Below are 21226 nucleotides of genomic sequence, written 5' to 3' on the forward strand. Positions count from 1 at the left end.
TTAACTATAGGAAATAAAATTTTCAAGCGTCAAAGATAGTTTTTCTTATCGATTTTATTTAAACGTAAATAATAATAGTTATTTATCACGATATTTAGCCATAATCATTAATATTAGTTGTCGCCAATAGTAATTTTTTTTCTAGTGCTTGTAATACAAAGCTTTTTTGTTAAATCATTTTGCATCTTAAATCCAATTAAAATTTTCTCAATTGAAAAAAAAAAAGAAAATTTGATTTACAATAAAGCAAAATATAATTAACAAGTTAAGTAGTGCAAATTTTCTAGACTAAAAGTTAAGTATAAATGAGTACAATAAGCACACTCAAATATTTCATGTAAAAAGTTATGATTTGGTAATAAAATTAAGTTATTAACTATTTATTATTTCAGATAAACAAATAATTAATTACATATCCGCTTTTTCAAATATATTTATCAAGAAAATCTATAATAATTTTAATTTTTGGTTAAGCATATTGTCAATATATATTATGTTTGTCATATATCTATTATATTAACTAAGTACTTCACTTTTGATTTAAATTCTTAATTTATTAAATATTTTTCTATATCTTGATTAAAAATATTATTCATTTAATTAAAAAATAATTTAATGTGCGAAAAACTGAAATATACTTAGAACTATATAGTAAACTATGGCATTCTTTTAAACCATTGGCTCAGCCTATCTATATATATTTATTAATAAGATTCGATTCATTATAATTGAGATGTCATTCATTATATTTAAATTTAAATATTAATTTAATACATCAATTTTTAAAAATTAATAAATATATTCAACGTAAATGAACAGATCATGCTTAAATGTATTTTTAGTTCCGTGAACTTAGGTTATTTGTTGTTTTCATATTTTAACTTTCTAGGATGAAATTTTGATACTGTATTTTTTTTATTTTTGTGATTTCAGTCCTTTTTTCTGTTGGTATTCACTGTCTCGTCGGAAAAATACATGTATATCTCACGTGACCTTTTAAAATTAGACTATTATTCATATTATCTCATTTTTTACTATGTGGAGCATAGTTTGGGACCTTCTATTGATGGTTTTATTCTATTATGATGCAATTTTATGGATTATATAATTTATCCGTTGTATCAATTACAAAATAAATATGATATAAATTATTCACACAATAATCATCTAATGATTCATATAAAATAAATAAACTATTAAATTATTATTTACTAAACATTGCAATATTAATCCCATTCAAGAAAAGTGAAGCAGCCTAAGTAGAATTGTAAAAGCGACAAGGACACGGCACAAGAAAGCTTGTCAGCAAATGGGCGCTGACCGGAGAAACGTACCACTGTTCAAAGTCAATGCCGACAGAAAGAGTGTCGGATTTCTATTTGTTCATCGCATTGGCCTCCTGAAACTTTTGGATTTGCACCCAGTTTGCCTCCGTTGTGATTAAATGGCAGAGGCAGTTGTCTCCGTCACTCTAGAGACTATCCGCGACCTCCTTGTAGAAGAAGCCAAGTTCTACTATGGAGTGAGGTCCGAGGTGGAGGCTATCCAGCAGGAGCTCCAGCGAATGCGATCGTTCTTGAAAGACGCTGATTCCAAACAAGACACGGATGAGAGGGTCCAGAATTGGGTTGCTGAAGTTCGAGAGGCAGCCTACGATATCGAGGATAACGTTCTTGTTTTCGTCGCTGCTAAGGTTGCCTCCAGGAGGTCGAGAAATTCAAGAAATGTTTTCAGGAGAATGGGCTGTTTTTTGAAGGAGATTGTCACCACTTACAGGGTTGGGTCCCGGATTTCAGATATCAAGAGCAAGATTTCTGGGCTCACCACGAGCTTGCAGACTTATGGGATAAAGCCGATTACTGATCCTGGAGAAGGGGCCAGTTCCAAGAACGGAAGAATCAACGATTTGAGGAGGTCTTATTCCCATGTCGTGGAGGAAGACATCGTGGGGTTGGAGGAGGACATTAAGATGTTGGTCGGGCATTTGGTGGACGAACAGAAAGATAGAGTAGTTTCTATTTATGGAATGGGAGGTTTAGGGAAGACCACCATAGCCAGGAAGCTTTACAGCCATAGTGATGTCAGGAGGCATTTTGATGGATTTGCTTGGACTTGCGTATCTCAGCAGTGGGATAAGAAGGATATTATGGTAGGGATATTGATCAAACTTATACCGGAGAAACGGGAGGATATTCTTTGTATGAGGGATGAGGAATTGGTGAAGCAGCTCCATGATGTGCAGCTCAAGAAGAAGTGTTTGGTGGTTCTTGATGACATCTGGTCTGGACAAGCTTGGGAGAGCTTGAAACCAGCTTTTCCGAATTCCAGGACAGGGGAAGGTAGCAAGATACTGCTCACGACCCGCAACAAAGAAGTTGCGGTGTTTGTGGATCCTAATGGTTTTCTTTATGAACCGAGGTTTTTGAGCAATGAGGAGAGCTGGGAGCTGCTGCAGAAGAAAGCATTCCCTAGAAGGGGAGATGATAATGCTGGTAAGATTGCCATATTTGCTGCAGGCCTGTTTATATACTTTCGAATAAGATTAATGGGGTTGCCACATATTGGTCAATTTTAGTTCATTGTTTTTCAGTTTGTGAATCCTTAGCTGCAAAATCAATTTTTTGGTGCTCTACATGGCTTTATTAGACTTCCCTTTTTACCATAATATTATATGCAAACTCCATTGCGATAGGTGTGCTCATACAGTCATACTTCATTGACTACTGAGAACAGCACCCGTTAAGCTATCAGATTTCAACCATCAGAAAACAGGAAGGCACTAGCACAGTTTCCTTGTCATATCACTCACTTGAGCGCTAAACTGATCTTCAATGTGATAATGAGGTCTCAGTATTTTCGAATATTTGCTCCTAACATGTTTGAGTATGAGATGTTAATGTATCTGCCCTCTCCTGTTCCTTGAAAGCTATTTCAGTGTCACTGGTAATAACATGTAGAATCTAACTTCAATTCGTTTAAAGGGACTTGGTATTCCATCTGGACCAAAATCCTGAAAGATGGAGGCCGCATGATTCTTTATTTCCATATAATTGTTTATTTACATTTCTTTATTACTAAAACGAGAATGCAAAATACGAAAGAATGAGCTTGTATTATTCTTTTTCAGAGTTTAAGATTGATCCGGACATGGAGAAATTAGGGAAGGAAATGGTTGGACCTTGTTGTGGGTTGCCACTAGCCATTCTCGTGCTTGGTGGACTTCTGATCACAAAGCATACACTAAGAGATTGGCAGATGGTATATGAAAACATCAACTGGTACTTGGCCAGGGGCAGAGGCCATGGACAACAACAAGCAGTGAATGATGTTTTAGCCTTCAGTTACCATGACCTACCATTCCAATTCAAGCAATGTTTTCTTTATTTCGCCAATTTTCCTGAGGATTTTGAGATAGAAGCTGAGAAGGTATACCAGTTCTGGTTGGCTGAAGGTATTATATCACAAGACGAGAGGGCTGAAGAAGAAACAATGATGGACGTTGCTGAAAGATACTTGGCTGAACTGGCTCAAAGGTGCATGGTGCAAGTCAATGTTAAGGAAACTGCTGGTGGTTTCAAAAACTGCCGTCTTCATGATCTAATGCGAGATCTGTGTATATCTAAAGCCAAAGATGAAAACTTCACTAAGGTCATTGATTTTAGACGTGAAAAGAAAGCAACGGAATCATATGCATCCAGCAACACTGCGCGGAGAGTTTCTGTCTACTTGGAGACCAATGAAACCAATTCTCCAGTTGCTTGCAGTGAATATAATCACATCAGGTCAGCATTCTTCTATGCCAGTGATTGCAAGGGAGACTTTTTGCAACATATGAAATCCCACCTCGGCAGCTTCAAATTACTCAGGGTTCTGGATCTTCAGGGATTTCACTATCCTGATGAGCTGCCTAAAGCCATCGGAGACTTAATCCATTTGAGATACTTGTGTTTAAGCTATTCTCAGTTCAAGAAGTTGCCATCGTCGTTAGGCAAACTGATATTCTTGGAGACACTTGATTTAGAAGCGGATACCACACTCGAGATCCCAAATGTAGTCTGGAAGATGGGGCGATTAAATCATTTATATCTTCCTAGTAACTTTCTTACTCAAGACGGTGCAAAATTGAGATTGGACGGATTGAGTGAGCTGGAGACACTGGTAAACTTCAATACTAGCTTATGTGATGTAAAAGATCTTGATAGATTGACTAATCTTCGGAAACTACGAGCAGCAATAAAGGATAATCTTGATGACCTGCCAAATATCATCAAATACATAAGCTTCACACAGAATCACCTCCGGCGCTCTTCCCTTTCCATTTCCTGTCCACAATTTTGTTCGGATGCAGAGTTAAGCCTGTTGAGGACATTGCTAGGTTGCCACCGTCTGTACAAATTATCCATACGCGGGCATATAGCTAAGCTGCCAGAGCATTATCATTTTTCTTCAACCATTGCCAAAATTGCCTTCAAGGCGTCAGCACTCAGTGAAGACCCAATGGCCACGCTGGAGAAGCTACCAAAGTTGAGCAGCCTAACGTTATACGATTCCACCTATGTTGGAGAGGAAATGGTTTGCTTGACAAAAGGTTTCCCTAGGCTATTGTATCTGAAACTGTGGGGTTTGTCGAACCTGAAAACATGGAGAATTGACGAAGGAGCCATGCCAAAACTCACACGTTTAGTCATTGCTCACTGTGGAAAGCTGGAAATGCTTCCGGATGGTTTGAAATTCATAACCACACTCCAGAAGTTGAATGTTAGGTGGATGCCTGATGGTTTTAAGAATCGGCTCAGAGCAGCAGACGGTGAAGGAGAAGACTTCTACAAAGTTCGACATGTGCCTGACATCAAGCTCGATTAACTCTTCTCGTTGCTGCATGATGTCGTGAACGATTGCAGCTTCTTGCACGCTTCTTTTACTGTGTTATATGGTACGTTTGCTTTGATATTATTAATTCTTCTGTGTTAGCTGCAGAGGTATCCATTCTATTAGGGGCCCAGATTTTAGAGCCTCAGTGTTGATGACTTTATTTATGTTTAAGATCATTGCTGAACTGCTTCCTTTCCTCAGATGTTTCTACCTTTGTTGATTGCTTATGTGTTTTAAGAGTCTATTATGGTACCACTTATCTAACAGGTGTCCGGCTGATAAATTGTTGAACACTTACTATTAAATAAGGGTTAATTGCAGTTAGATCCCTTTTGAAAATGAGAAATTATACTTTCTGCCAGAGATGTTTTGAAACTACACTTACACCCCTTTTAAATTATCTGTTTACATTCGGCCCCCTTCCATTAGGGTTTGAATGAAAAATGTTGACATCAGGAAAAAGAATTACATAAATTTTCAATTTTGCCCTTCATAATTTGTGTACTTATAAAAAGATAAATATAATATATATACATATATATATATATTTATATATGGAGTGAAGTTAATAACATTACATTTTTTCCTTGATAAGTCAAAACTATTATATGAGACTGTTAAATGAAGGGTAAAATTGAAAATTTATGTAATTTTTTTTACTAATCCCAGTATTTTGTCCAAACCCTAACAAAAGACGTCAGGTGTAAACAGTGAATTTTCGAAAAAAATATAAGTGTAATTTTAAAACTTCTCTGGAGATAATGTAATTTTATGTTTTAGATGGGGTTTAAGTGTAATTAACCCAATTAATAGATTATCTAACAAAATAATAGTTTATATCTTTTGGGCTTGCATATATAAGAGTCTATTCTCTATTCCTTCTATGTTTCTTTTATCATTAAATAGGTTGTACTTAGATTTATATTATTCTTTTGAGCATTATATAAATTAAAATACCACAAATACAACCCTTCTAGTAAGAGATTCACATTAAAATTATTAAGAAAAATCCTTATGTTATCATATCGTACAGAGATAATTACACTCCTTTCCTCTAAGGTTTGATATAATTACACTTAAAATTTTTTGTAGTTTGGAAAATTATATCTAGCACTTTTGAGATTTGCTTCCGTCTAATAAATAAGTTTCTCCATCAATCAAATTCATCACATTTTGCTGATACTAACAAACAAAACTAAATAAAAACTGACATTTACCCTCAAGACTTATTACTGACTTATTGCAGGTCAAACAATTTTTTTCGACTAAACTATCTTTATAATGATGAAGATATACCTCCTTACATGCATTAACGTGTGAAGACGTATGAGGATAATTTGGCCCTAAAAAGATTTGTCTGACCTACAATAAATAAGTAATAAGTCAATCGAAGGTAAATATAATATTTTTTTCAATTTTTTGTATTGATATCGGCAAATTTGGTATTTTGACTAAAAAATAATTTATTTGCTAGATGGAAGCAAATTTCAAAAGTGCTAGATGTAATTTCCAAACCACTTAAGATTTAAGTATAATTACACCAAATTTCAGGGTATCAGTGTATAATTATCTCTTTCATATATTGTATAAACCTCAAGCAATTAAAGGGTTGGTCAATTTTGGGTATTTATTACTCAATTGTAGCATTTATGATCTTAAGAAGAAGGAGAAAGAAGTGAAGTTCTCAGCTACTATAAATTTGGAATACAATTCCACTCAATGTCTAATATCTATATAAATATACAGCTAGAATTCCAAACAGCGGTGAAGTAAAAAATTTGGTTTAGTCCTATCAAAAAGTTTATAATTATTGGAAATTTATATAAAAAATTAAATTACTATAATTTATCGTTGCAAGTTAAATACATATTATGATATAAATACAACTAATTTCTATCACTATTACTTAAAAAACGAGGGGTAAGTAGAAAATTTTAGTCCTCATCCACTTTTTTGTCTACAATTTGACAATGTAACAATACATGCCTAGCATGTGATCATTAAGTATTTTTTGCTGGAGAGAAAATTGATTTGTTTTCCAGCTCAGAACCATTTTTGGGGGAAAAATATAACTACGTTTGAGGGGAAAAAATAAATTTTGAAGGAAATTAGAGCAAAAAATATAGCGATCTTCTTTCTTCTCTCACAAGAATTGAATTCTATTCTTCTTATATTTCTATAAGTTGAAGCCAAGTAGAATCAAGAGAGAGAATCATGCTTTCTACAAATGAATGAAGTAGGTCAAATGAAGCACCCATATGCTACTATTAAAGAAAGCCCCAATTTTTCCTCTAACGAAAAATACTTAACTGCAATGAGCTAGGCATGCAATCTACTTTGTTAAATTGTAGATGGAAAAGTGCATGAGGACCAAAGTGCTAATTTATGGGACTAAAAGTGCTAATTTCGTAATGAATGAAACCAAAAGTGACATAAACCTAACTTGTGGGTAAAATGCTATTTCCCCTATGTCTTTACATACACACTAAGACACACTAATAGTCATTCATCATTCGGGCTAACTAGAAAGACACGTTCTCTCGCATAAAATAAATAGTTCTCTCAAATGAGAGTTCGAGCATACATGTAATTGTGCATGCGAATTTTATCATGTCTATAAATTAAAATTTACAAGAATTGTTACAAATAAAATATATTGATTTAAAAGGATTGAAAGGAGTGCAATTTCTATTTTTTCCCCTAATTATTCTTTCAAAATAATTTTTGTGGATTTGACTAATTCAATGGCAAAATTTTCGCCTAGATCTTATTTGGACTTGAATTTTTATAAAGTTAATTCGAAGGCTTCTGCCTGTAATTTCGAATTAAGCGTTATAATCTTGATTTTGGTTTTGAGAATTTGTAAATGTGTTTGCCACTTGAATCTTTTTGAAAATTTATTTGGATATTTATAACGTTAATTCGAAGGGTTAACGCCTATAATTAATTATGAATTAAACACTATAATTTGTTGTGTACTTTCGATGGACGACTCGATCTTCGCATTGAACACTTTTGAATATTTTTGAACTCGAGAAACTTGATAGAGAGAGTTTGGTATTCTTCTCTTGCTTCACCCTTCGTTCTTTATGTATGTATCTATTTCTTTACTGTGTTAGAATAGGTGATCAGAAAGCCAATTTGGTTGTCGATTTTGTAACTTATTTAGCAACATCAGAAATGTAATATTGAATGCGACGAATATAGTAAGTATTCATTTTTTGGCAATATGTGTTTGTTTATACTTACTAGTTAGATTGAATTACTTTAAAGTCACAACAAATGTCCACAAACCAAATTGATCATGTAGTTGAATTGTATATTGGATGACAACCACGAAACTAACTTTTGAGGGTTGGGTTTGAAACGTTCTAAGTCGATTACCTCGAGACAGGACATTGTGGATCCTATTGAGACATGCATTAAAGTTGTATTCATTGTATCATTCATGCGTTTCATCGGTGACAGACATAGGTCGTTTATTCAACTTTAGTGGGCGATTGATACGTTATCAAGCCGACTGCACTGACTCATGGGAAATCATCACATAGAAGACTTTAAGAATTGATCGGTATAACTGGTATTTCCAATTCTGATAGTACGGAATTAATTCTTAAACAAACAAAAAAAAAAAAAATCGCTCGCGCACAATACCGCTCGCATGAAGAGGGTATTTTGAACTTTTTCTCAACACTAATAAGATAAATTGCCATTTTATTTTTTTTGCAAAGGGACTATTTATCTATTTTCATAACATAGATTGGGTGAATGCAATTAACCCAATTCGAGTATGAACACAAACAAAAGTTAAAATTGGGAGCACGTGCGAAGCCTTGGAACTTGATGGGCAATGGATACTGTCATTTGTGGGCATAAACATCCAATTTGGAACGGAAGTTTGGGGGAAAAGGAAAAAGAAAACCCCAATTGAGAAGACAGCAGAAGTATAAAATTATATGAGTAGTCCTCGTTAATTACGAGAATTTAGAGACACAACAGCCCATAAATAAATAGTAAACAGGGTACCAATGATCATCAGACGAGCGACCTCAGTAAAATCCAGAAAAATGGAGTTGCGCTCCCACTCGCTGCTGCTCCTACTGTCACTGTTCAATTTTCTCGCTCTCAATCGAGCCAACGAGGATGGCGGCGCCGGAGTCATCAAAGTCAACTACAAATTCGCCGGCTCCGACGCCAGTCTTAGTGCTCTCAGAGCTCACGACGACGTTCGGCATCTCGCCATTCTCGCTGGCGTAGACCTACCCCTCGGTGGCACCGGCCGCCCGGACGCGGTTGGGTGCGCTATTATTTGTTGTTTTATTTTTTTATTTCTTCTTTTTTGTGTTTCCTATTTTTCGTTTTCCCTTTCGGTTTCACGGCGTTTGTTTGAGTAAATAAGGTGATGGTGTAGTTGTAAGTGCTTAGATATAGTGGGTGGAAGTTTCTTGTTTAACGGAATGGATGATTTTTATATTCTGATTCTGTGCCTGATCCTGGGACTATATGTCACAGTGTTCAATCTTTTTGTGTTTCCAGCGTTTGGTTTGTGTTAGCGTTTGAAAAAAGATGAATGATTCTGAAGTAATATTTGCGTAAAATCTCATGCTTAATTTTCTTTAGGGTAATCAATTCAATGATCGAATCCTAGGTCTTTTACAATAGTAACTGTTACTGTGAAAAATAGTGGCTGGTTATCAAGATTGTCTTTGCTTCTGCCTCATGGTATGCAAGAAAGAAATGAATTGCTAATGGGGTCTAAGTGAAATGTACTAGTGTTTACTTCGGTGCATGCTTTCATGTATGAGTTACTAATTACTAGATTGGTGATGCCTAGCTGTGGAAGGTTCCTACATTTCTCCTGAGCATCCTTACACATAGTTTGCTATATAGTTTTGCACCATTAATTATTTATGTTGCACTGAAGCATGTGTACTATGGTGCAATTCCCACCATTATTGCCTTGCTGCTCCCTATGTAGTATGTATATCCACACGCTATATAGCAACTGGACTAACTAGTGTAATTACCACCATATATGTAGAAATAGACTCGTGGACAAACTTTCGCATATCGACATATCTAAATCTTCAAATAATAATTGGCTTATGCTGTGTATTCGAATGTTAGTTTAAACTTTTATATTTTCCTTGTTTAATAACATGTTGAGGAAACTATGATCTGTTGTTAAGAATATTTGGTCCTGAAATCCCCTCACATCAATATTTGGTCCTGAAATCACCTTAAATGAGTCTATCTGTAAAATATTGTGTGGACAACTTACATGTGACCATATGGACACATTTCATTTTGATGGCATAAGGACATGACCAGACACCCGCTGCATAGAGCCATAGACACTCTTAGATGTCTGTTTGGCTATTGATTTTTACAATGTATAAACTTGCAAAGCCTTGTAAGGCTCTGCAAGATCTTTTGAATATTTTCAATTGCTTATGCAAAATAAATTAAGCAAAATTTCTTCTGCTATTTCTGAGTTCATAGGAAAAAGTATTTGTTCGTTCTTTCAAAGAGAGAAAAAAAGGATTGACTAGAATCTTTAGCTCATTATATTGTCAAATATGACAGTATTCTTCTAACTTATGTATTTGCTACTGATATTGCAGGCTCTATTATGCTAAAATAGGCATTGGAATGCCTTCCAAGGATTACTATGTGCAAGTTGACACAGGAAGTGACATAACATGGGTTAACTGCATTCAGTGTCACCAATGCCCCCGAAGAGGCTACCATGGTGTATGACCTTATCTTTATGTTGCTATATATTCTGGACTAGGAATGAGTTTCTATGCTTTTACAAGGGCGACATCCCTTTGTTTTCATCTTTGCTTGTTCTTGTAATAGAATTTACTTTATGTTTTGGCAGATAGAACTTACCCTTTACAACCCAAGAGATTCTCTTACTGCTAAACTAGTATCATGCACACAAGATTTCTGTAAAGAGATTGGTGGTGGCTTATCTGGTTGCACGGCAAATACATCATGTTTGTATACTGAGGTTTATGGAGATGGGAGCTATAGCATGGGCTACTTTGTTGAGGATGTTGTCCAGTATGATCGAGTCTCTGGTGATTTACAGACCAAATCGGCAAATGGAAGTGTTATTTTTGGGTATGTTATAATTCTTAACATTATCATTATCATTATCATCTCTCTGGTATGAAGTATGAACTACTTCTGATGGTCATTCTCTTTTGGGTTATTTTCCCAAATGTCTCATGATGTGCCATTATCTTTCTTGCATGTTTATATGCAGGTAATGATTTGACGGTCGGTTAATTACATTGTGCCATCCAAACGCAATTGAACCTTTTTTTTGTGTGAAGTTACCACCTCAACTTTATAAAATTTTGCACTTTGCCATTTGTAACTGTTTTTTGACCAATTTTTTTGTCAAAAAACATCACATGCAGTGAACATATGATATTTAAGGGTTATGTGATGTGATATTTTTCACATATGCACAACATGTGATATTTTTCAGCCAGAAAAATCAATAAAAGACCTGTCATATATGGGCAAAGTGCAAATTTCTCAAAGTTGTGATGGTAAGTTGATACTAAAAAAAGTTTTGATGGCCAAGTGTAAAAGCAAACAAGTTTGGATGATAAAATGTAATTTACCCTTTAACGGCTAGCAAGTGGTTACTTAGACTTCACTCTTCACCACCTCTTTTCATATTTTTGACCCTTAACTCTTGTCGAAGTGATAATTTAGGGTTGCAAGCTGTCACTTTATCTTCCATGCATATTGTCCTGGTCATCATATTCTCACCTAATTTACCTTCGTTGGGAAATCTTAACTCCTCTTAATTTCCTTAACTAATCTTACTTAGGCTCGAGCATTTATTACTGCTTAAATAACTGGTTATTTATATCTTAGGACTAATGCTATTCTTACCGTGGGTTTGACAATACATCGGTGTGATGTTAAACTAATTCATAATTGAGCAGGATATTTTGCATGGTTCAATCGATTGGAGCTTGGTTAAGCAATCTGCGTTCATTTTTCTTTTCTGGGTTGTGATTGATGTATTCCTTTTCCTCTTACCATTTCTGTGTTATACTCTTACTGTAATTACTTTGTGTTCTGTCCATATATTATTGAAATTTGTGGCTTTATCATCTTGTTGTCATTTATGAAAGCTTCTGGATACATTCCATTTCCTGTCTATACACGTAACTATTATAATATAAAATTTTGAATTCTTATCTATCTGATTAATGTAGTTATTTTGAATCTCTGATAAGTATATATGTTTTTTCTTTGAGCAATTACTAAGTACAAATTTTTGAGCAGATGTGGTGCTAGACAATCTGGAGATCTGGGGCCATCAGATGATGCATTGGATGGGATACTGGGTTTTGGAAAATCAAATTCGTCAATGCTTTCGCAGCTAGCTTCATCAGGAAGAGTGAAGAAGATGTTTGCACATTGCTTAGATGGCGTGAACGGTGGAGGTATCTTTGCTATTGGGCATGTTGTTCAGCCACAAGTGAACACAACACCACTGGTGCCAGACACGTAAGTCAGATCCTTACCTTTCTATTTTGATTATGTCACTTTGCTTTTGGCCTGCAAGTGTTCATTTCAGGTAGTAAACTGATGTTTTATGGCACTCCATTTGTTGTTTCATTGTGATATCTAGTAAATCTTTGCTAGTTACCATAGCCAGGTAGAGAACATAGAGGGCTATGAGGCCATTGTAGTTTGCCAAAGTTTGAACCACTTACATTTTCTCATATCTTCAACATGATATGAGAATATCTTATCACTATAGGACCTAATGGTGCTATCTATTCTTCATGATGATTCCTAGAATGAGTGTGATCTCAAATGTATTGCATAATTTATTTTCTCATATTTTGTAGGGTTAGTGTAAGAAAACAGTAGTCCAGCAGTGAGCAGGGGGTCGTAAAGTATAGAGGATGCATCTGGATATACTCTGTGGCTGAAGTATTAGGAAAATATATAAGGAGAAACATCTGAGAATCTGGTTGGATAGAATTTTAGGACCTGCAAATATGGAGCTTGAGAAGTTAATCAACTGCAAAAAGTGCTGAATGGCCCTCGATATATATAGAACTAAGAGTTGAAAGAAATCCTTTGGGTTTGATATAAGCAAGTAACAATAGGACCAAAAAGAATGATATTAGGCAGCTCCCATTTAACTCAGATTCTGTTAATATCATAGCATCAAATTGACATTATGATAATTGATCCTCACTCTGGAAAAAGTGTACTTTATTGTCTTAGGGACTTTTTAATTCAAAAACTATTTTCGACTACTATGTCTTCTAATGATGGTAGACAACTCTATGACTTTCATTTTGCATGCAGACTCAGCTTTTCTGTAGCCTTTTCCAGGTCTATCATCGGTGTTCTGTATTTTCTTCTATGAGTTTCCTTCTTACTAAGTTCTCATTTGTGGTGGCTGCTCTTTTGTTTGCATATAGCCATATCTTAGTTTTGAAAATCCCTTAAAAAATTCTTCTATGAAATTGTAGGCCCCATTACAATGTCAATATGACTGCAGTTCAAGTTGGTCATGATTTTCTGAATCTGACAACAGATGTGTATATGATTGGAGACAAGAAAGGGGCAATAATTGACAGTGGTACCACACTGGCTTATCTGCCTGAGGTGATTTATGATCCACTAGTCAAAAAGGTGACTAGTTTGCCACTGATCCCTTGAAATTTACTTTGATTACTAGAATTTGACAGCGGAAAGCTTACCGTTCTATGTGTTTTACATTTAGATACTCTCATGGCAGTTGGATTTGAAATTACAGACCCTTCATGATCAATACACTTGCTTTGATTATTCTGGAAGGTATTATCCATTTGTTAATCTCCCTTGAACGTTTGTTAATCTCCCTTGAACGAGTTAATCTCAGTTGCTAATATTTATTATTTCTGTATATTTGTCAAATTCTTGAATTAGTGGCGATTGATCTGACTTCTTTTCTTATTTGACTTCTCTCTTTTCACCATTTTCCTCTATTTTCTTCTGATGCTTGACTTTTGATACTTCTAACTTGTTTGCATATGTATTTTCCTTTCTTATCTTGCTGTGATCCTGTTTATTATATCTTTTAGGATTAATCTGTGTTTGTTGGTTTCTCTAAATTAGGGGTTGATTTTCATATTTTTTAAGGCAAAAGTTACTGATCTTTATATTCTTTAGCTCTTTCCGATAACTAATGTGGTTGGTGATCAATGTTTAGTCTTCGAGTTTCGTACATATGACGGAGGATTGCCTGACCTTCATGTTTGTATGCCTTCGTTCTATCAGTTAGATACGTCCTTATTTTATATGTTAAATTGTAAGTTAGAAGATGCTTGTTTTTATATTTAGAAGAATTTGTTTTGACTACGGAATCGATAAAAAAAGGACATTATATTGGTTGAAAATAGTGAAGCTCCATTACATCACTTTGTAAAAATCATTACAAATTGGAATTACCTTTAAAAAGCTAATTTACAAGATCTAGTGCCAATAAATTATGGATTAGTTTAATTTTAGCTTCATTATACAACTCCAACTTTCCTTATTTATTTTCATCTCATTATGTTGGTGGACTTAGGTGGATGAATTTGTTATTTTCCACATGATAGAACATAAGGGGTAAATTTGGCATGCGTTTAGGGCACAATACAAACAATTAACTTTAGAATTGACTCTCTTTAAATTTTAATTCATTACAAGCACAATCTCTCCACGTTAGATAAACGACAAGTAAATGGAGAAACCAAAGAAACTGATTTTTATAGACAAACACAATCTCTCCAAGTTAGATTAACACAATCAACTGCTTACCCTATGCCATAAGCTATAACAAGCAGAGGCGGAACTATATTTCCTTATAGACTTAGCCCCAAGCACCATACTAAAGTGACTGTATACACTTAATAGCACAAAGAGCCATATGAAAGCAACTGCTGGCATGAAGGTGGTTGTGCTCCCATAAGCACCACGGGTCAGGTGGTTAGTCCTCAAATTGTTATATTCTCCTGAATCAAAGAATTAAACTGACAATAGAATATAGATGTCAACAATTAACCCCCTGAGAGATTCGAATCCATGAACTCACTCTAATACTAACTATAAGACTGGTTCTTACCAACAGGCCAAAAGTTATAGCTATTAGTAGGATGTGTGACTTTATTGTTTTTTACACTTGCCGGTGCAAAACACCATACTAAAGCGACATTTAGCATGAGGTGACTGTTCTCCTGTAAGCACCATGGCTCATGCTATTAGTCCTAGGCTATTCCCGAATCAAAGCTATAAGGATAAATGCATAGGAAACTATTTGAATGATGTCATCATTTTGTGTTAAAAACCCTAATGGAAGGGGATTTTATATAAACTTTTCAAGCTTGGAGAAATTTGTAATTTCAAAAGGAGAGGAGTATATTTTGGCATTATACTAATTTTACTGGGGTGGTAGTTGTAGTTAACCCTACTTTTTTCTAAAGGGTGGAGAAGTTTATACTTGAAAAGATGGCTTTCGTTATATATATGTGTGTGTATGTGTATCTTCGTCTTTTTTTCAATTTATAAGCCAAAATAACTGTGACCTGAGAGAAAACTTTTGTAAAATCTGACATTTAAAGTGCATATGAATTATTTATTTATTTATTTTTTGATAAAATGAATCCTTATGACAAGTAACTCAAATTCAGCACAAAGTTAGGTTATTTTCAGTTATCTGATGTTGTCGTCAGTACTTTGATGCATTCTAATGTCTGGCAATTGCAACTGAAAGGGAAGTACAAAATTTAAATGCAATGGAATTTGACATTATAGTTGATAACAATTCTCAGTGTATATTTCATGTGTAACTTTTTGCCCGAACTTTTTCAAAAGTCACGACAGGCCTAGAGAAATATCATATTAAGTTTTTGTAATATCTGAAAGTGCACGAAAACAATCATGCGACTAATCTTGTTTTCTCCCTACATTTGATTTATTGTGTATCCAGCAACTACCAACTTGACTTATGTTTCTATACTTGCGCTTGAGACTTTTGGGTTTAAGTAATTGAATAAGTGGAGTTTTACTATTCTTTAACTGCTGGGTGATAATTCTCATTTTCAAGTAGATTCATAAAAAATGTACTCTTCAACAGTTATACATGCAGTATCCCCGAAGACATGCTCTTCTAGTGATTTGCTTCAGGTGTTAATTTCATATGTACCTCAGTGTAACTTTTGTTTTTTCATTTGCTGCAGTGTTGACGATGGATTTCCACCTGTCACTCTTCATTTTGAAAATTTACTTACACTGAAGGTTTATCCTCACGATTATCTGTTCCCTTTTGTAAGTATACTCTTTTACTCAAGTATAATGTAGTATGGTTCTTTGCCGGACCGCCCACTATTTTGTGTTGTCAAATATTTGCTTATCTACCTTTTTCTTCTTTTCATTTTTCGTTAACCTCTAGAGTATATAGATACATTACTCTTAAAAGATAAATAAAATAAATAGAAAGAAGCGCAGGCTGCCAGAATGTTGTGTTGACTGCTTGTGCTACTAGTTAGGTGCTTACATAAGTAAGAGGTTATTTTGTTTCATAGTTCACTAATTAGAAATCCTTCAACCCCTTCTTGGTGGGCCTATTGGAGAGGTCCATCTCCCCTCCTGCCATAGTTGAGATTAATTACTTGACTTGATGATTTGCTTCTTCGCCGCAGATTTATGAAGCCATTTGCATAATTAAGGTTTAGCTGAATTCATCCGAATGAAAGATACTTTCCCAGTTGACAAGATGATACTGCATTCTTCAGCTTACTCATTCAATTTTTTTCTGCAACTTCTCTGATCTATCTGCGCAAGTTTTGGAATTTCATGTGCTGATTACATAAATGTTGGGATAGTAGAAGAGTAGATGCAATCTATAATTATTATAATATGTCAAATTACGTTTAGTTTACAATCGAGAATGAAAAATTGTTTATGATAGATGACAAATAGTAAACCTCAAGGAAAGATTTTATATAGACAGACTTTAGGGGTGATTTCCAGTTTTATTACTTTTTATTGATTGGTGATTTTCTTGGCTTGACACTTTTTTCTGTCAGTTTTTATCACTATATGTTTTTTCCTGTGTCTTAGATTTTTGTAATAGTTCTGGGACCTAGATCTGCTGTTTTTTATTTTATTTTTTTCATTTTCTTTGGCAGGAAGACTTGATTTGTATTGGTTGGCAAAACAGTGGGATCGAGTCCCAGGACAAAAAGAATATTACTCTTTTAGGAGGTAGGACCATGCTCATACTCACTATTTTGTCAATTCTTATTATCATATTTAAATTGCTTTGCTGGCATGAAATATTTATTTCGTTTGGTTCCCTTCTTGATGACCTTGAAACTATTCAAAGAGCTCTCAGGAATCATAACCTTTTGTCTTTGTTTGTGGAGCACTGTAAATCTTGCATGTTATTGTAGATAAATCCTTTTACTTATTTTTTCTAGTTGTCGCCAATTGGTTTGTGGAGCTGATACTAAAGAGATTGATATTTTGACAGCTGGTAACTATGATAATAATATTATTGCCACAACTTCACTGACTTCTAGAGTGACATTATTTTTCTGTTGATCTATGATACTGACAAGGATGATCAAGATGAACTTGATTTCCTTTCCCTTCTTTTATTAGATGAGTTAGAGGTTTACTGGCTTGAATAGGATGCTATTTCTTTGAAACTTAGGCTTACTGCAAAGACGTGAAAGTTTTTAGTTTTAAAATCTAAGATTTGACTAAGGAGCAGGACTGGAGCAATATTTTCAACATTATAAACTAACTTCTAATTCTCACTTTGTAACTCTTGTAACAATAATTCAAAATTTCAGAATGCTGCATGAATCATGGTACTCTTAGAAAATGTTGACCAATTGAATTATGTAACTGGTGAAAATAAACTTATGTACATAATCAAGGATGTGACAATATTTTTTCAGGTAAATTTTTGGTTCTGAGTTTTGGTTGGTCACTTGTTGGCAGATTTAGTTCTATCAAATAAGCTGGTCCTGTATGATCTTGAAAAGCAAGCGATTGGATGGACTGAGTATAACTGTAAGTATTGATTTGCTTATATTTTACCACTTTATACTTTTGATATAGACTCATGATGAGCTGCAGATTTTTCAAATTATTGATGTCTAAACGAAAGAGTGATAAACTTATTACCCCGAAACTTCTGTTGCCTTTTGACTGGCAGTACCAAGAAGGTGTTTGGCTAAGTTTATCTAAACCAGCTTTTTTTTTTTTTTTTTAAATAAAAGATCCAATATCCTATAAGTTCTAAAAATATTTTGAAAACCTTATATGGTCACGCAAACACCGCCTAAGTTACACAAGTCAAAAGTTAGAGCGGAAGCAGGAGCAGGAATGGGAGTGAGGTAAAATTAAAAGATTTTGAGAGTCTGGTCGTCTTAAAGTATCTATTACAATAACAAAAGATGTTAATACTTTGTAGTAGAATGGTTAGTTAATGTGAAAAATATTGCAACTCATTGGAACTTCTACAAAGTTTTAATATGCAATCCAAGTCACTATATATTTTCTCCTGCAGTGTAAGTGCTTTATTTGGTAACTTGATGAAAATAGTCCAGCCAGATATTTTTATTCTCATATTTAATTTAGAGGGAAAAGAAAGACATAAATATGAGTAAAGTAAAAAACCCTAATCCGTAATCCTCCTAAAAAGATTCAAAATTCCGCCGCCAGTGGAGCACTTTTTTCAATTCCTCGTTTCCTTTCATCAATCTCTTATGTCTCATCTACTTGCTCTTGTTCCCTCCACCATCCTTCTCCCCCTTGCAATCTGTTCTGTTTTTTTCTCCCCTCATAAATGGTGTTCATTGATATTCATAAAATCCTCCATGTCACCACTTTTGACATTTTGCCCCTCTTTAAAACATTAGTGCTCTTCAAATTAGGGAATAATGAAGGCGCAAATTAAAATAAAAAAAGTTGAATTAAGAAAATTAGGCATTGGAATGGCTGTGTGCCCTGTACTGAAGTTGCGAGACTGCAACTTGTGTGCTGGCGAATTATGTGATCTAGTTATTGATTTGAAGGTGATCCATGCGTACATTTATTATATGATATGTTTTGAAGAATATACTTGGTTAAAGCCATCCCAATTGCTACAAATATGAAATTCTCATTTTCAGACAGAAATAAAATTTTCTACTTCTTGAGTTATGTAATTTTCTCATGCCAAGTTTTGTCGAACAGTGAGGTGAATGTGTGGGATTAAACGTAATGATTACATTGCCATGCTACTATTTCACGTCTAGTTTATTGCGGAAGCCATGCATCATAATAGGAGTTTTTGCCTTGGCATTTGACACTCATGTGGAGGCTATTTGAAGGTTTCTTTTGTTGCTCTCAGAAGGTTTCGTCATCACTATATGGCAGCAGTTTGCCTAATAATACTTCTAGCATCTATAAGCATTTCATAATAGAGTTCACATAGTACAGAGAATCGTATATCATCTCTAGAGCTCTTAGCCTGATATATTTGACATCAAAACGAGTACTTTGGTTCCTTCCCATGACATTGAACAAGAAATGAACTTGTTGTTACCCTTACAAGGATTTATTAATACTAAATAGAACCAGCTGAACTAAAAACCACTCTACCATCTATAAACGATTCTCAATGTCGTTCATGAAATACTTAATGTAGACAGCTAGTCTGATATCTTTGACGGTGAAATGAGTTCGTTCATCCCTCTTATTCTTCCCCTATAACGTTAAAAAAGATTGTTGTCCTGTTTTTCATCTGTATCTATGTTCCATATTTCTTGAGGCATTACTTTCTGAAAGGCCCCCTAAGAGTTTAGTTGTGAAGTGTTGCATGAAAAAAAATTATAACTGATAAGTTCCCATACCATGCTACATTAATCTTTTGCATGCAAACACGTTATTGAAGGTTGTAACCTTTTTGGTCAAAAACATTTCAAGTTTTAGGTTCCGATGACTGGTGCGTTACTGTAGTAACTTTAAAATAGAGCGGCATGAAAAGAAAGCATGATCAGATGTATCCTTTCTCACTACTATTTGCACTAGTTGAGAAATAATTTTTGTGGTCTTTGACGAATTTTCTTTTATCGTTGTTTATCCAAGATTAGAGGACGACTATGTTCAACTTGAAAATTTCAGCACCTTCTCTTGCTTGATAATGTTTATCTGTTAGTTATATACTAGACATAAGCTCTGATATAACTTGATTGTTGAAGTAACTTCAGACACGAACATCTTCAAGCAGATTGACTAATCTTTTAATCTGTGTGTTGGTGAATGTCCTGTTGCTGCCACGAACGAGATTTTCAGATCTGCTGTTATTCAATTCATCTATTGAATGACAGCTTCCTTGACTCGGTCACAAGAGATGAATCTATGTTATGTTCAGATCATACTTATCTAGAAAATGCTCAAAACTTCCTACCTTTTTAGAAATGTGAAAGAGTTGCTTGTTCTGGCAGTAACTCTGTTTCAATTTTCCTTGGTGTCAGGCTCGTCAAGTATTGAATTGAAGGATGAAATTACTGGGTCCGTACATCTAGTAGGAGCTCACTCTCTATCTCGTGGTTGTAGTGTTAATGTTCAAGCTATATTCTTCTTACTAATGGCTCTGTTGTATAGTCTGTTACTGCCACCAATACTATGACCGTCGTCTTAGCAATCTCAGTATAGGAAAATATTGAAAGGTGGAACAAATTCTTCTAACGAATTTCCACAATATACAGAAACTTCACTGGATGTGCATAATTTCACAGTTGAGGAAGCTTACAGTATCACAGCTCATCTCAGCATCCTGAAATAACATTTTCAGTTTTGTAGCCTATACAGAAAGACGTAATGTAAATAGTTCTTTGTACATATACATTCTTATATGGCTTCATATGGAAAACTAGCATTTGGCCAAATTAGATTGGTTATCATGGCTACAATATCTCTGCTTGCATACATTTTGAGATTCCAACATACAGAAAAGTCTGAGAGATCTGAGATTTGGAAGCTGCATTTGGACTTATCGAGTCTTAGAGAGAAAGCTATAGTCATGGTAAGATTGGAATCTTTTAGTTTTTATTCAACAAACAAGCAGTTTGCTAGTACTGATAGTCCAACGCCTGCATTATATCACGCGTGTGCAGAACGTCTGCGGTCTGCACGCACTGAATGGAGTCAATGAAGTAGTTGTAAGAACACTCCGGAAGAAAAAAATATAATAAAGGTATAGTTGACGATTTTATACCTTCACTCCAAGGATTACATAATTTTATCAAACATTAAAGAGTATTTATAATTTTTCAAA

The 21226-nt window shown here is 34.6% G+C and overlaps 2 protein-coding genes across 2 annotated transcripts; both read left to right on the forward strand.

The window, feature by feature from the left end:
- The first annotated feature begins 1268 nt into the window (after nt 1–1268).
- Nucleotides 1269–5072, forward strand: LOV1 (NB-ARC domain-containing disease resistance protein). The gene is made up of 2 exons (XM_011075513.3): nt 1269–2492; nt 3128–5072. The coding sequence occupies exons 1-2, from the start codon at nt 1445–1447 to the stop codon at nt 4861–4863; spliced, it is 2784 nt and encodes a 927-aa protein (XP_011073815.1). The 5' UTR covers nt 1269–1444; the 3' UTR covers nt 4864–5072.
- Nucleotides 5073–8748: 3676 nt separating this feature from the next.
- Nucleotides 8749–20840, forward strand: LOC105158682 (Eukaryotic aspartyl protease family protein). Its single transcript, XM_011075514.3, has 10 exons — nt 8749–9169; nt 10497–10626; nt 10757–11001; nt 12190–12414; nt 13398–13560; nt 13652–13725; nt 16131–16218; nt 17082–17157; nt 17902–17973; nt 20424–20840. The coding sequence occupies exons 1-10, from the start codon at nt 8901–8903 to the stop codon at nt 20576–20578; spliced, it is 1497 nt and encodes a 498-aa protein (XP_011073816.1). The 5' UTR covers nt 8749–8900; the 3' UTR covers nt 20579–20840.
- The last annotated feature ends 386 nt before the right edge of the window (nt 20841–21226 follow it).

This window comes from Sesamum indicum, linkage group LG3 (genome assembly GCF_026168435.1).
Source record: "Sesamum indicum cultivar Baizhima isolate 11 linkage group LG3, ASM2616843v1, whole genome shotgun sequence".
Classification (NCBI taxonomy): domain Eukaryota; kingdom Viridiplantae; phylum Streptophyta; class Magnoliopsida; order Lamiales; family Pedaliaceae; genus Sesamum; species Sesamum indicum.